This window comes from Rana temporaria, chromosome 13 (assembly GCF_905171775.1).
Source record: "Rana temporaria chromosome 13, aRanTem1.1, whole genome shotgun sequence".
Lineage (NCBI taxonomy): Eukaryota > Metazoa > Chordata > Amphibia > Anura > Ranidae > Rana > Rana temporaria.
Genome location: NC_053501.1, coordinates 106,885,268 through 106,899,620, shown reverse-complemented (window position 1 = coordinate 106,899,620; position 14,353 = coordinate 106,885,268). Strand labels below are relative to the sequence as shown.

Below are 14,353 nucleotides of genomic sequence, written 5' to 3'. Positions count from 1 at the left end.
TTTTTTTTTTTTTTTTTTTTTCCTTAGGTGGTGGGGGTCTGTATTTTAAAACGTGGGTAATATGCACAATAGGGGAAAATTATAGCCCCTATAATAGAATGTTTTTTTTTTTTTTTTTTTTTTTTTTCCTTCACAACATAGGGGTAATTTTTTTATTCCCCTTCTGATTATGGGGTTTTTTTCTCTCTCTTTTCCTACTTCCTTTTTATCTCTATACACTTAAGTAAATACACAATAGGGGAATAATCCCTACACTTCTCACTATATTCTAGCAGGACTTAGTGTTTTTTTAGCTTTTCCTTTCTCTTTTCCTACTTCCTTTTTTTCTCTATACACTTAAGTAAATACACAATAAGGGTAATTAACCCCTACATTTTTCACTATATTCTAGATGGACTCAGTGTCTTCTTTCTTTTTTTTTTTTTTTTTTTTTTTTTTTTTTTACAACTCCCTCCTGGTTTGGTACACTTATGTAAACACACAATAAGGGGAATTAACCCCTACATTTCTCACTATATTCTAGTAGGACTTAGTGTTTCCTTTTATTTTTTTTTATTTTTTTTTATTTTTTTTTTTTTTTTCCTTTCACAACTCCTTCTTGTTTTTGTATACTAAAGTAAATACACAATAAGGGGAATTAACCCCTATATTTTTCACTATATTTTAGAGGGACTTAGGTTTTTTTTTTTTTTTTTTTTTACAACCCCCCCTGGTTTTGTACACTCAAGTAAATACACAATAAGGGGATTAATCCCTACACTTCTCACTATATTCTAGCAGGACTTAGTGTTTTTTTTTTTTTTTTTTTTTTTTTTTTTTTTTTTCTCTTTCCCTCCTCTCTCTCTCCTTTCCTCTCTCTCCCTCTCTCCTCTCTCTCTCTCTCTCTCTCTCTCTCTTACATGTCCCCCCCCCTCCACTCACAGTAGGTACAGGTAGTGTGGCCCTATCTCTGGGTATCTCCCATGGAGAGGGGAAAGGGAAGGATCGGCCCTGGGGTGGAATAATGGAGAAGTCCAGGAGTAGTACGTAGTATTGGTAGAAGAAGATACAGTTTTTAATGTTTTCTCAATGAAAAGGGTACATTTTGAGACCATATATGTCAGTCTGTATATTGATTTTATGTTGTATTAATTGTACTGTTTTGTAAAAAATGAATAAAAGATTTTTGGAAAAGGATGTTTAAAAATATAGTGCTCGTATTGTGAAGCGCTCATTAACCGCCTTACTCGCAATCCGAGGTTTCACTCTACACCTTTTGCACACTGGTACTGACTATTGTTTCAATGTTTCTCGTTTCCCTCCCTCATTCAGCTAATGTGACCCCAGTGCTGACAGTGGGCGAGGGCAGTGCAGTGCGGTGTAGGTGCCAAACGTTCTCCTTAACCAATTACGTAATTGGTTGTTAAGAAGCTGGGGGGCTAGAAGGGTTGTAATGGTGCACAATGAAATCCTGTGGCTTTATGTAACTAAAAGGCAGGCTTGATCTACCCGCTGGCTTGTATGCAATTTTTAAGTGAATTCTAGGCATTTTGGCAAGGCACACCTGAAAGCACGCTGGTTAAAAGGCTGCCCTGGAGGAACCCTTGTTCCATGAAACCCTGGTTGAAAAACCCTGGCTTAAAGCGGGATTCAACCCGCAAATTTATTTTTTTAAAAGTCAGCAGCTACTAACAGTGTAGCTGCTGACTTTTAATAAGGACACTTACCTGTCCTACTTGCCCGCGCTGATGGCCCCCCCGATGCCGATCCCACGATCGATGCAGGTCCCGCGCCGCCATTCACACTAGGGGAAACAGGCAGTAAAGCCTTACGGCTTCACTGCCCATTTCCTACTGCGCATGCGCGAGTCTCGTGCCGACTTGTGAATGGGCGGCTGCTCTCTGAGAACACACACAGTTCCCAGAAAGCAGCGCGCCCCATTCACTAGGGGAAGATGAAGAAGAAGAAGACGGACCGCGGCGGACCAACTTTTTGGGTTTTTTTCATCGGACAAAAAGTTCGGTCTGCAAACGGACAAACTTTACGACAACGAAAGTCCGATGGTGCCTAGTCCGACCGTGTGTACAGCAAGCCATCGGACTTTTGCACAAAGTGAAAATACGCATGCTCAGAACCAATGCTAAAATCAACCAACAATAGCAGAAATTAACCAAAGGGCGGCGGTAAAGAGCAGAAAAACCACGTGATGTTGGGAAATTTTTTGAAACGTTCTCAGAAAAGTCCGAGCGTGTGTATGCTATGGGTGTGACCGGACAAATCACTTCGAGCAAAAATCCAAGGGAACGTTTGTCGGATGTCCGACCGTGTGTACGAGGCTTTAGACTGTTTCTGTTTGGATAATTGGACAGAGAATGTTTAGAAAAGATTTTACAAGAAGCTATTCGTATTTTGATTTATAGTTTTCTTGAGAAAGCTTGTTCACGTGTCAGATTGTCTGTCTGATTACCATTTGTTATTTTTGGGAAGCTAGAGGAAGGAACCGAGTCCTGCAGAAGAAAAGAGTGGTTCTGGAGAGGATCATTCAATAAGAGTAGTAGATTTCTTGGGTTGCACGGAGTTTGGGAGATAAGGTGTTGATCTTGTGGAAGGCTGCAGTCAAGGGTAGTGTATTGAATCGGTTCAATTCCTGCATAAACATAACATCTATTTTTAAATGTAATGACTTTTTATTAGGTTTTAGTCTAATTTTCATTTTTCTTCTTCCCTAGTTTGCGGCAGCATGGACATCCGAAATGACGTGTCTCAGCTTCGTAAGTTGGAAAACTGTACAATTATCCAAGGCAATCTACAGATACTGCTCATGTTCAGTACCAAGCCTGAAGACTTCCGAGGCCTAAGCTTCCCCCGTTTAACCATGATCACTGAGTACCTTCTCCTCTTCCGTGTCTACGGTTTGGAAAGCCTCCAAGAACTTTTCCCCAATTTGTCCATAATTCGTGGCACTGACCTCTTCTTCCATTACTCCCTGGTGATTTTCGAAATGCCACATCTGAGGGAAATAGGGCTTATTAGCCTCACCAACATAGTGCGAGGGGAAGTCCGCATTGAACGTAATCAGGAGCTCTGCCACATTTCCACTATCGACTGGTCGCTGTTGTCTGAGAATGTGGAAAACTACATTGTGGGCAACAAACCGTTAGAGGAATGCACTGATGTCTGTCCTGGGATCCTGGACTCCTCCTGTGTGAAGACTGTTATCAATGGTGTGGAGGAGCCTCGCTGCTGGACATCTCGAAACTGCCAAAAAGGTAACAGATTATGGAATCTCTCCACTAGGGCTAAATGAAATTTCCCTAAATTTTGCCAAAATTGTGAGACTTTGGCAAAATGAATTTGGGTCAATGGGGCAAAGTGAAATTACGTTTGTCTTTTAAAGGGCTTCTGAGGTTACAGAAAGTCTTTCAAATTATCCTGGACCTGTTTTGTCCATAAACTGCCCCTTATTAATCTAATTTCATTACTTCTTTTCTTACCTTTTTTATGGGGGGGGGGGGGGAGTGAAACCGAACATAAAATCTACACTAAATGCATCCAACCCCCAAAAAAGTAATAATTTCTAAATAATAAGTACTTATTGGTGTATAACACTTTTTTTCACCCTGCAAAGCGGTTGCAAATAGTGTGTGCGTGTTATACGCTGATACTGCAATTTGGGCTCCCTCGGCGTGAACGGGGAGAGGGACGGATGAGCGCCATAAGATTACATACAGCTAGAATCTCCTGTTTACTCATCGGCCTCTGTAATAGGAAGTGTTCTGTCGATCATAAAAGCCAGTCCAGGAGGTGGGACTGGGGCTTTGTACTAAATAGGCCGCCGAGTAAACGGGAGATTCTAGCTGTATGCAATCTGGGATGGGCATTGATCAGGCTGCATTCATGGCAATAGGTAGGATGCAGATGGGCATTGATTAGGCTGCATTGATGGGCAATTGTGATGCTGCAGATGGGCATTGATCAAGCTGCATTGATGGGCAATGGTGAGGCTACAGATGGGCATTGATTAAGCTGTATTGATGGGCACTGGTGAGGCTGCAGATGGGCATTGATCAAGCTGCATTTATGGGCAATGGTGAGGCTACAGGTGGGCATTGATTAAGCTGTGTTGATGGGCAATTGTGAGGCTACAGATGGGCATTGATTAAGCTACATTAATGGGCAATTGTGAGACTACAGATGGGCATTAAGCTGCATTGATGGGCAATGGTGAGGCTGCTGATTGGTAATTGTGAGGCTGCAGATGGGCATTGATCAAGCTGCATTGATGGGCAATTGTGAGGCTACAGATGGGCATTAAGCTGCATTGATGGGCAATGGTGAGGCTGCAGATGGGCATTGATCAAGCTGCATTCATGGGCAATCGTGAGGCTACAGATGGGCATTGATTAAGCTGAATTGATGGGCACTGGTGGGGCTGCAGATGGGCATTGATCAGGCTGTATTGATGGGCACTGACCCTTAAGTTCTTTTATTTAAAATGTTTAGGTTTTTTTCCCCTGAAACTTCCCTCTTAAAATGAAGGTATGTGTTATACACCTGTGCGTTTTTTAAATGCCAATTAAATACGGTAACTTTCACCAAGCAGACTTTTACCTGAAACCTTCAGTAATGAAGATGGAGACCTTCTACTTTGTTTTTATAGTAGTTCTCGAAAGATTACCCTCTTTCCTTTAGTGCCAAACCATTCTAGTTGCTGGGTAAAGTGAAATTATTCAGTTTTATTCCTCTGGCAGCAACCCCCAGGAGTGAAAGAAATTAGGTTGTCTTCTTGACCCATGGCCTTTTAGTTTTCCCTCCTACTGGTACATGCTCTTTGAAACAAAGCCATCTGGCTATTCAGTAGAACTATCCTAGATTACACCTCGATATAGTGAGCGTGTGCCACATTTGTGCCTTCCTTTCGCCCTACAGCCACTAGTAAATGTATCTTGTGCGTGATGACTGTTGCGTAACTCAATGTCTCAGAAGCCAAGTGTAGGGCAAAATAATACAGCTCCTCGAGATTAAATCTTTTTATGGAACCAATGCCAATGTTTACACATAATCCGTTCTTCGTGATGCATGTTGACATGAAAGCTAGTAATAAATCTAGTTATCTTTTCGTTGCCATTTATTTATTTCTTCAGTGCAAGATTACAACAGTCCAATTGTTTGTTTTTGTAGACTTGTTGCCCAAAGAGTTCCCTTTAAAAAGGTATGATTCTCTTTGGAAAGCACAGTCCTCTCGATACAGTTTCTCGAAATTCGAAGGTATTGCTCCATTTTGGATGTTTTGTACCACCAAATCTAGATGGACCCTGTCTGACCATAAAGTTGGCCTTCTTAAAAAGAGAAGTAGAGGAAGAACTGTTCACATTTCTTCAAATCATAGGGCCAGATTCACAGAAGAAATACGCCGGCGTATACTCCGGCGTATTTTCAAATTTGCCGCGTCGTATCTTAATTTGTGATTCACAAACAAGATACGACGGCATTTGGCTAAGATCCGACAGGCTTACAGCTTCGTACGCCTTCGGATCTTAGGCTGCAATACTTCGGACGCCGCTGGGTGGAGTTCGCGTCGTTTTCCAGCGTCGGGTATGCAAATGAGCTTTAACGGCAATCCGCGAAGGTACTCGCGTGCGTTACGTCGTCGCAAGTCGTTTTTTCCCATCGCAAAGTTAAGCCTGCTTTTTCATGGCTTAACTTTAGACCAGCCATGTTAAAGTATGGCCGTCGTTCCCGTGTCGAATTTCAATTTTTTTTTTTCTATGACGTCCGGGAATACGTTACGCACGTCGCCGTTCAAAAAACACGTCGGGGCGCCGTAATTTCGCGCAAAGCACGGTGGGAAATTTCCAAACTGAGCATGCGCAGAATGTTCGGCGCGCCTAATTTAAATGGTCCCCGCCCCATTTGAATTAGGCGGGCTTGCGCCGGACGTCTTTACGTTACTCCGCCGCAAGTTTACACTCAAGTGCTTTGTGAATCAAGCACTTACGAGGAAAACTTGCGGCGGTGTAACGTAAAGACGATACGTTGCGCCACCGCGGATGTACATGAATCTGGCCCATAATGTCCAAAAAGGGAATATCGGTACAATGAAATAATAGTGTGATCTCAAATTTTAAAGGTTTAAAGTGCATGTATTTTTGTCTTTTTTTTTTTTTATTTACTAATCCTCTGGCCCCAAAGTTCACATGTGATACTGAGCATCCATGATTAAAAGAACTGAAATCCAAGAAATTAAAGGGGTGGGCCAGAGACGGTACAGCTAGGAAGGAAAGGGCTAGCTGATCCGGAATGCCCTCCAGCTTGGAGATGAGGTAGGCACTAGTGGACAGTAAAAATTTCAGTCGAGTAGAGGCCTCTGTATACATCTTTTCAAGCCAGGAGGTAAATTGATAATGAAATCAACATTACAGTGTATTATAATCCCAGGAATATTCTCCCAAAATAATTTTTGGGCCCACATGATCGGTTTATTATTTGTACTCAGGGCTGCCATCGAGGGGACAGCCCATACACATGTAGGTGCCTGGGCGTCCTAGGGTGCCCAGGCCCCAAACAATGAGTTATTGGCGCTGTTTAGTCGCAAGTACTGTACAACTTGTGTGGTTTTTTTTTTTTTTGTTTTTTTTTGGTGGAACATGCCGGAAGGGCGTTCCGGCACCTCCACCAGAGACTGTGAAGGAGAAACACTCTCTGGTACTGGCACTGCAGGTAAACTCGTGCAACACAAGGTATCCTCATTAAAATTATTGCACTTACAACAAGGTGAAGAGAAAAACGGCTTGTAATGATCATATTGGGGTTTGCGGCAGCCACATTACTTCCGGTCTCGGCAACGTCGCCCAGCTCCGCCCAACGTGTGTCGTCATGGCTATAAGCCGGGCGGGAAGCGGTTAATCAATTCAGGTGCATTTCTTTTTCTTGCTGTCCTTTTAAGGGGAAGGGAAAGGTGTCGGACGACTCGCATGGTCAGGGCAACCGGGGGGGGGGGGGGTACTGATTCATCTTGTGACCCTCAAAAGGGCAGTGCTACACCTACGCTTGCAGGATAAAATGAATGATGCAAAGAAACCCAACAGCCATTTTTAAATGTAGAAATTGCATTTAGTCCCTCCTCCTTCCTTCTCCTTTTATATATATTTTTTTATTCCTCAGGGGAAAAAAATGCTGTAAAAGGATTGTAGTGCCTACACTTTCAGTATTGTATTATTGACAGTAGGAAGCAATTTGAATAGGACCCCCCCCAAACAAACCTCATCAGTATGTGTGTGTGTGTGTGTGTATATATATATATATATATATATATATGTGTGTGTGTGTATATGTATGTATGTGTATGTGTATATATATATATATATATATATATATATATATATATATATATATATATATATATATATATATATATATATATAATATAATTTATTTTGGAGATTTTTTTTTTTTTTTTTTTTTTAGAAATCATTCATAGCTGCTAAATTAAAATTGGGGTTAGAACGCAAATAAAATATTATAGTAAGTATGTTTCTACATTTTGATTTATTTTTGCTCAAGTACCAGTCTGAATAAAACCCCCAACAGGAATTTTAAATCTAAAAATATTGGGCCAGATTCACAGAAGAGATACACCGTCGTATCTCTCAGAGTATCTATGCGGCTGATTCATAGAATCAGTTACGCATAGATAGCCCTAAGATCCGACAGGTGTAATTGACTTACACCGTCGGATCTTAGGATGCAATACTTCGGCCGCCGCTGGGTGGAGTTCGCGTCGTTTTCCAGTGTCAGGTATGCAAATGAGGTTTTACGGCGATCCACGAAGGTTTTCGCATTCGTTACGTCGTCGCTAGTAATTTTTTCCCGTCGCAAAGTTAAGCCTGCTTTAACATGGCTTAACTTTAGATGAGCCATGTTAAAGTATGGCCGTCGTTCCCGGGTCGAATTAAAATTTTTTTTTTTGCGCAAGACGTCCAGGAATACGAAAGTACGTTACGCATGTCGCCGTTCAAAAAAATGACGTCACTTCGCGCAAAGCACGGCGGGAATTTCAAAACGGAGCATGCGCAGTACGTCTGGCGCGGGAGCGCGCCTAATTTAAATGGAACACGCCCCATTTGAATTAGGCGGGCTTGCTCCGGACGCCTTTACGTTACACCACCGTAAGTTTACACGCAAGTGCTTGGTGAATCAGGCACTTGCGCTGAAAACTTGCGGCAGTGTAACATATAGACGATACGTTACGCCGCCGCAAGTATATGTGAATCTGGCCCATTAAGTCTCATTAACCCCCCCCCCCCCAAAAAAAAATGGCCCCCAACAGGATTTTTTTTTAAATAAAGAAATGGACTTTGTTTTTTGTTTTTTTTACCAGGAAAATATAATTGTAGTACCTATGCTTGAACTTCTAAATTGTTTTTGTCATTGAAGCAAATTTGAAAAGTATAATCAACACTACAGTTTCATTTTATTTCCAGAAAAAAGCGCCCCAAATATCTTTTATGGAGTATATTTTTAGATCTATATGATTACAGTTTTAATGATATATATATATATATAGTAGCTTGTATATTGTAGCATGTAAACATTTACCAGGCTGACAGAACTCTAACCAGCCAATTTTTAACAAAAAAAAATAAAAAAATCGGCATCTTCGGCAGCTTTTTTTTTTTTTTTTTTTTATTCATTTAATAATGACTAAACTCATACACTTCTTATAGGGAAATATATATTCTTTTTTTTTTTTCCCCAAAAAATTCCCTTTTTTTTTTTTTTTTTTTTTTTTTTATGAATTACAGCCTAGATTGTTTTTTTGTAGCATGACCATGGCTTACATGGCCTACACATTTTTTATAGGTTCATGGTAATCCAGTTTTTCCTGTGCCACCTCTTGCATAATTTGGCACGATAGGAAGAGGTTAAAGGATGCGGCGTGGTGGCTGCAACCAGGAACTTCAGTGTAACATGAGCTGTTTGTACCCTCCAGGCGGCAGGTACAATGTATGAACGCGTGCCACATGCTGGCTTCTATGTTTACTGTAAATATTTGGCAGCATCTGCAGGATAAACATTCAATTCTCATTTACCAGTTAAACTGGCCTTCCACCCCTTCCACCGCTTGTTTTAGGTCTACGGCCTGGACACGGTTATCTTACACGTGTCATGGGGTATGCGGCGGGCCTCTGTCATCAATGGTAGATGAGGACTCTCCAGAGAGTGTCATACTGTATGTATGTATGTATGTATGTATGTATGTATGTATGTATGTATGTATGTATGTATGTATGTATGTATGTATGTATGTATGTATGTATGTATGTGTGTGTGTAATATATATATATATATATATATATATAAAAAAAAAATATATATATATATATATATATATATATATATATATATATATATATATATATATATATATATATATATATATATATATATATATATATATATATATATATATATATATATATATATATATATATATATATATATATATATTTTTTTTTTTTATTATTAAAATGTAATTTTACATTTTAGTAGCTGTAGTGTTTTATTCCTATTATAATAACAGTATGAGTAAATTTAAAAATATATTATTATGATTAATTATGAATATTTTGCACACTTAATAATAAATGCATGGTATGATATTATTTAATAATTTTGCAATAAGAATAAATACAAATATATTTGGAATAAAAGATGATAATAATAAATATTTTATTCCTAATATTTGTATTCCTATTCTAACAGTAGTAGCAGTAGTTTACAGTAGAACCTTGTTTAACGAGTAACGTGGTTAACAAGTGTTTTGAAAGACGAGCAACTTTTCTTTCCCCCTTCTCCTTCTTTTTTTTTTTTTTTTTTAAATCCTGACACGGTTTGCGTGTGCAGAATTTGAGCTAATGGGGGTGTGCAGTACCACATTTGGCCAGGGGGGCGCTGGTGGCACTCGAACGGTTAGCACTCACTCAGAAATACTCAGTTTCGGAGTTCAGCCGAGCTATCCCAGAGTATTTATGTGGCTCTCCGGTGCCCCCCCCCACACACACCTCTGGCCACATGTGGTATTGCATGCCATAGAAGTCAATGCAGAACTAATTATCTTTGTTTCCATTGACTTCTATGGGGAAACTCGCTTTGATAAGCGAGTGCTTTGGATTGCAAGCATTCTCCTGGTACGGATTATGCTCGTAATCCAAAGTTCCACTGTATTCCTAATAGGAATAAATAAAAAGCGTAAATCATTTTAATAATAATAATAAAATATTTTTTTTTCTGTATTTGTTATAATAGGAATAAACTCCTACTACCTTTTCCTAATATAATAAGAATAAACAATAGTAGTATATTTATAATAACAATTGTAATATACTATTTATTAATATTGTTGTTATAAATAGGAATATACTACTATTTATTCCCATTTGTTGTTATAAATAGGAATATACTACTATTTATTCCCATTTGTTGTTATAAATAGGAATATACTATTTATAATAGGAATTAATTGTATATTCCTATTTTATAATACAAAAGTAGCAGTAGTATATTCATATACATATATATATATATATATATATATATATATATATATATATATATATATATATATATATATATATATATATATATATATATATATATATATATATATATATATATATATATATATATATATATATATATATATATATATATATATATATATATATATATATATATATATATATATATATATATATATTGATAAAAAAAATGTATTTAAAATATTTTAAATTTTTACTTTTTGTAATGGGAATACACCACTATTATTACCTTTCCTATTACAATAGGAATTCAAATATATTAGGAATAATGACCCAGATTCACAGCGGAGATACGACGGAGTATCTGCTAATACGCCGTCGTATCTCTGTTTCTATCTATGCGACTGATTCATAGAATCAGTTACGCATAGATAGCCCTGAGATCCGACAGGTGTAATTGTTTTACACTGTCGGATCTTAGGATGCAATACCTCGGCCGCCGCTGGGGGGAGTTCGCGTCGTAAACCAGCGTCGGGTATGCAAATTAGGAGTTACGGCGATCCACGACGGATTTTCGCGTTCGCTACATCGCCGCTAGTCTAGTTTCCCGTTGCAAAGTTAGTCGTCGTTTTGGGTGCCTTAACTTTACACAGCAAACATATTGCTGTATAAAGTATGGCCGTCGTTCCCGCGTCGAAATTTAAAATTTCACGTCGTTTGCGTAAGACGTCCGGGAATACGGAAGTACGCTACGCACGTCGCGGATCGAAAAAATGACGTCAGTTCGCGCAAAGCACGGCGGGAATTTAGAAACGGAGCATGCGCAGTAGGTCCGGCGCGGGAGCGCGCCTAATTTAAATGGTGCCCGCCCCATTCGATTTGGACCGCCTTGCGCCGGACGTGTTTACGATACACCGCCGCAAATTTCCAGGTAAGTGCTTTGTGGATCGGGCACTAAAACTGAAAACTTGCGGCGGTGTAACGTAAACGGCTTATGTTACACGGGCGCAATTGTACCTGAATCTGGCCCAATGTGCGTGGGGGATTTTTTTTAAATTTTTTTTTTTTTTTTTTTTGGTTTTATTTTTTTGGGGTTTTTTGTTTTCTTCCTTTTCATCTCAGTGCTGTTGATCCCCCCTGTAACCTCTTTACAGCCATTTCCTAGCTATGTGGATTTCATTGATGGCTGCATGAGCTACCGAGGATCTACTGGAGCTCAAATTGCTGAAAAAGTTAATGCCGGTTCTGATAGGTTTTTAGAACACAGAGCATCGCAGTTTGTTGTTTATGGGGCGATGTAGCCGCTGACCCTGTGTCCAGACAAAAGTGCCTACAATGAGCATTTGAGCATCAGCACTGGAACACGGAGCCATGGAAGAAGGTGGCCTCGTCTAATGACTTCAATAGTTTGAGGAGCACCTACTCATGGTTTGTACCTACCTAAAATGAGATCACGACAGATGTCCTAAACTTCTATGTAGTTGGCAATAAAAGGACCTGTACACCATCTGCATTGGTCTTTGCTAAGCACAGTGCCAATGCAAAGACCAGGCTTTGTTCCCAATGGTGTTAGCAGTGGCGGGTGCATCCATAGAGGACGCAGGAGTGTCGCCCCCTCTCTCCTGCACCCGTCAAGCAACATGAATCCATCTATTGTCGCTGCTGCCGCTCGCTATTCAGGTGTCAGGCCCCTTGTCGAGTGCCCAGCCATCTGAATTACAGCGGTGGGGGTGTTTTGGAAGTGCCTGATTAGAGCCGTCGGCTCTAATAGGCTTCCTGATTATCGCCTGTGGGCTCTAATAGGCTTCCAAATTGTTAAACAGAGGGCGCACTGCTGTGCGTTCGCTGCTTACATAGGTCTGTGTTAGAGAATCGCTCTCAGCCAATCAGGTGCACTGGGTCTGGTTACTGGTCACCTGATTGGCTGAAGCGACAGGCGCTGTGATTGGATGCCTATCAGGCGTCCAATCGTAGCAGAGATGACATGAAGAGGACGGGAGAAGACGTTGAGGACTCGGAGGGAGCGTGGAGGATGGCGCTGACCCGAGAAAGGTAAGTGTTGGATGGGTGGGGCAAACTGGCCGACTATTGATGGGGCCAAACTGGCCGGCTATTGATGGGGCCAAACTGGCCGGCTATTGATGGGGCCAAACTGGCCGGCTATTGATGGGGCCAAACTGGCCGGCTATTGATGGGGGCAAACTGGCCGGCTATTGATGGGGGCAAACTGGCCCGCTATTGATGGGGCACACTGGCCGCAATTTGTGTTTGTTTTTTTTTTTTTTAGTTTGCGCCCCCTCCAAAAATTTCCACTCGAGGCAAGGCATGTGTACAGTCCTAACAAGTCAGAATTTGGGTGAACAGCCAGGGCAGGGCAAAACCACAACACTGACCGCTTATGTGAAAGAGATGTAACAAAAAGACAACGCAAGACGAACACTAATGCCACGTACAGACAATCGGACATTCTGAGAAAACTGTGGATTTTTTTTTTTCGACAGATGTTGACTCAAACTTGTCTTGCATACACACGATCACACAAATGTCGGAAATTTCGAACGTCAAGAACGCGGTGACATACAACACCATGACGAGCCGAGAAAAATGAAGTTCAATAGCCAGTGCAGCTCTTCTGCTTGATTCAGAGCATGCGTGGAATTTCGTGCGTTGGAATTGTGTACACACAAGCAGAATTTCCGACAACAGAACTTGTTGTCGGAAAAATTGAGAACCGGTTCTCAAATTTTTGTTGTTGGAAATTCCGACAGCAAATGTCTGATGGAGCCTACATGCTTGGAATTTCCGACAACAAGCTCCCATCGAACATTTGTTCGAAATTACGATTGTGTGTACGCGGAATTACATGATGCCAGGATTGACACATGGGCACGGTTTCCTCCCAGAGCACAGCATTGTAACATGAGCAGGCCCGTCACCCTCCCATAAAGGGGGGGGGGGTTGCAAGTCCCAGGCATCCAGAGAGCTTTAAGCCCAAGGTCTTTTCCTGCTCCTGCCGTGAAAATCAGAGAGCGCTGTCCTTTAAAGCCTCCCCATGCATGGGTTGGAGCACACTGGTGCAACCCCCTCCCCCCAATGCAGGTCGGTTGGCGGCCACCGTCGCTGCCCCTAATCAAATACCACCCTGGGGAGATCGGTGTTGCCCACATCAGAAGCCATTTCCCAACCAGCAGCACTATTCCATTTACATATCAAACACAGGTGAACGGAGCCAAGGTTTCCACCAGACACAAACAGTGTATGGATGGAGTATAATTACGTGTTTACTCCGTACCTGTTTCTTTGACTACATTCTTCAAAAGATTAATAAGAAAACAAAAAACATCTTTCGAAGATGGTGGTTTGTCTAGTTTTAGTGGGATCTAGAACCAGTTTGTAGGCAGTCCAGGAACTCTGCAGGTATTTCTTGGCCAACTGACCATTAAAGGGAAAATCCTTTTGCCCAGGTTGAAATTTGAGAACAGGGTTTAAAGGGGTTGCAAAGGTTTGTTTTTTTATTTTCTAAATGGGTTCCTTTAAGCTCGTGCATTGTTGGCTCACTTACCTTTTCCTTTGATTTCCCTTCCCTTCTTTCCCTTCTCTTTCTTTGTCTGTCTGAATTTCTCACTTCATGTTCCTCCTCTGTAAGCTTGCCCCCATCATCCAAGCTGTTCTGGCTGGGGGTTAGTCCATACCTCCCAACATTTCAAAATTCAACTTCAGGACATGAAAGTTGTTAAGGAGGGGGTGCTACCGCGGGACAGTGAATTATTTTGGCCGATCGCCATCAATTAGAGGGGGGTGCCGCTGACTGCCACACATTAGTTGATAAGGAG

General features: G+C 40.9%; 1 protein-coding gene across 1 annotated transcript in view; it reads left to right on the top strand.

The window, feature by feature from the left end:
• LOC120920114 (insulin receptor-related protein-like) overlaps positions 1-14,353 on the top strand; it is a 70,946-nt gene that overhangs the window by 38,366 nt on the left and 18,227 nt on the right. The window contains exon 2 of the mRNA XM_040332026.1: positions 2,709-3,248. Within this exon, the coding sequence (XP_040187960.1) occupies positions 2,709-3,248 (540 nt within the window). The remainder of the gene's footprint in view (positions 1-2,708; positions 3,249-14,353) is intronic.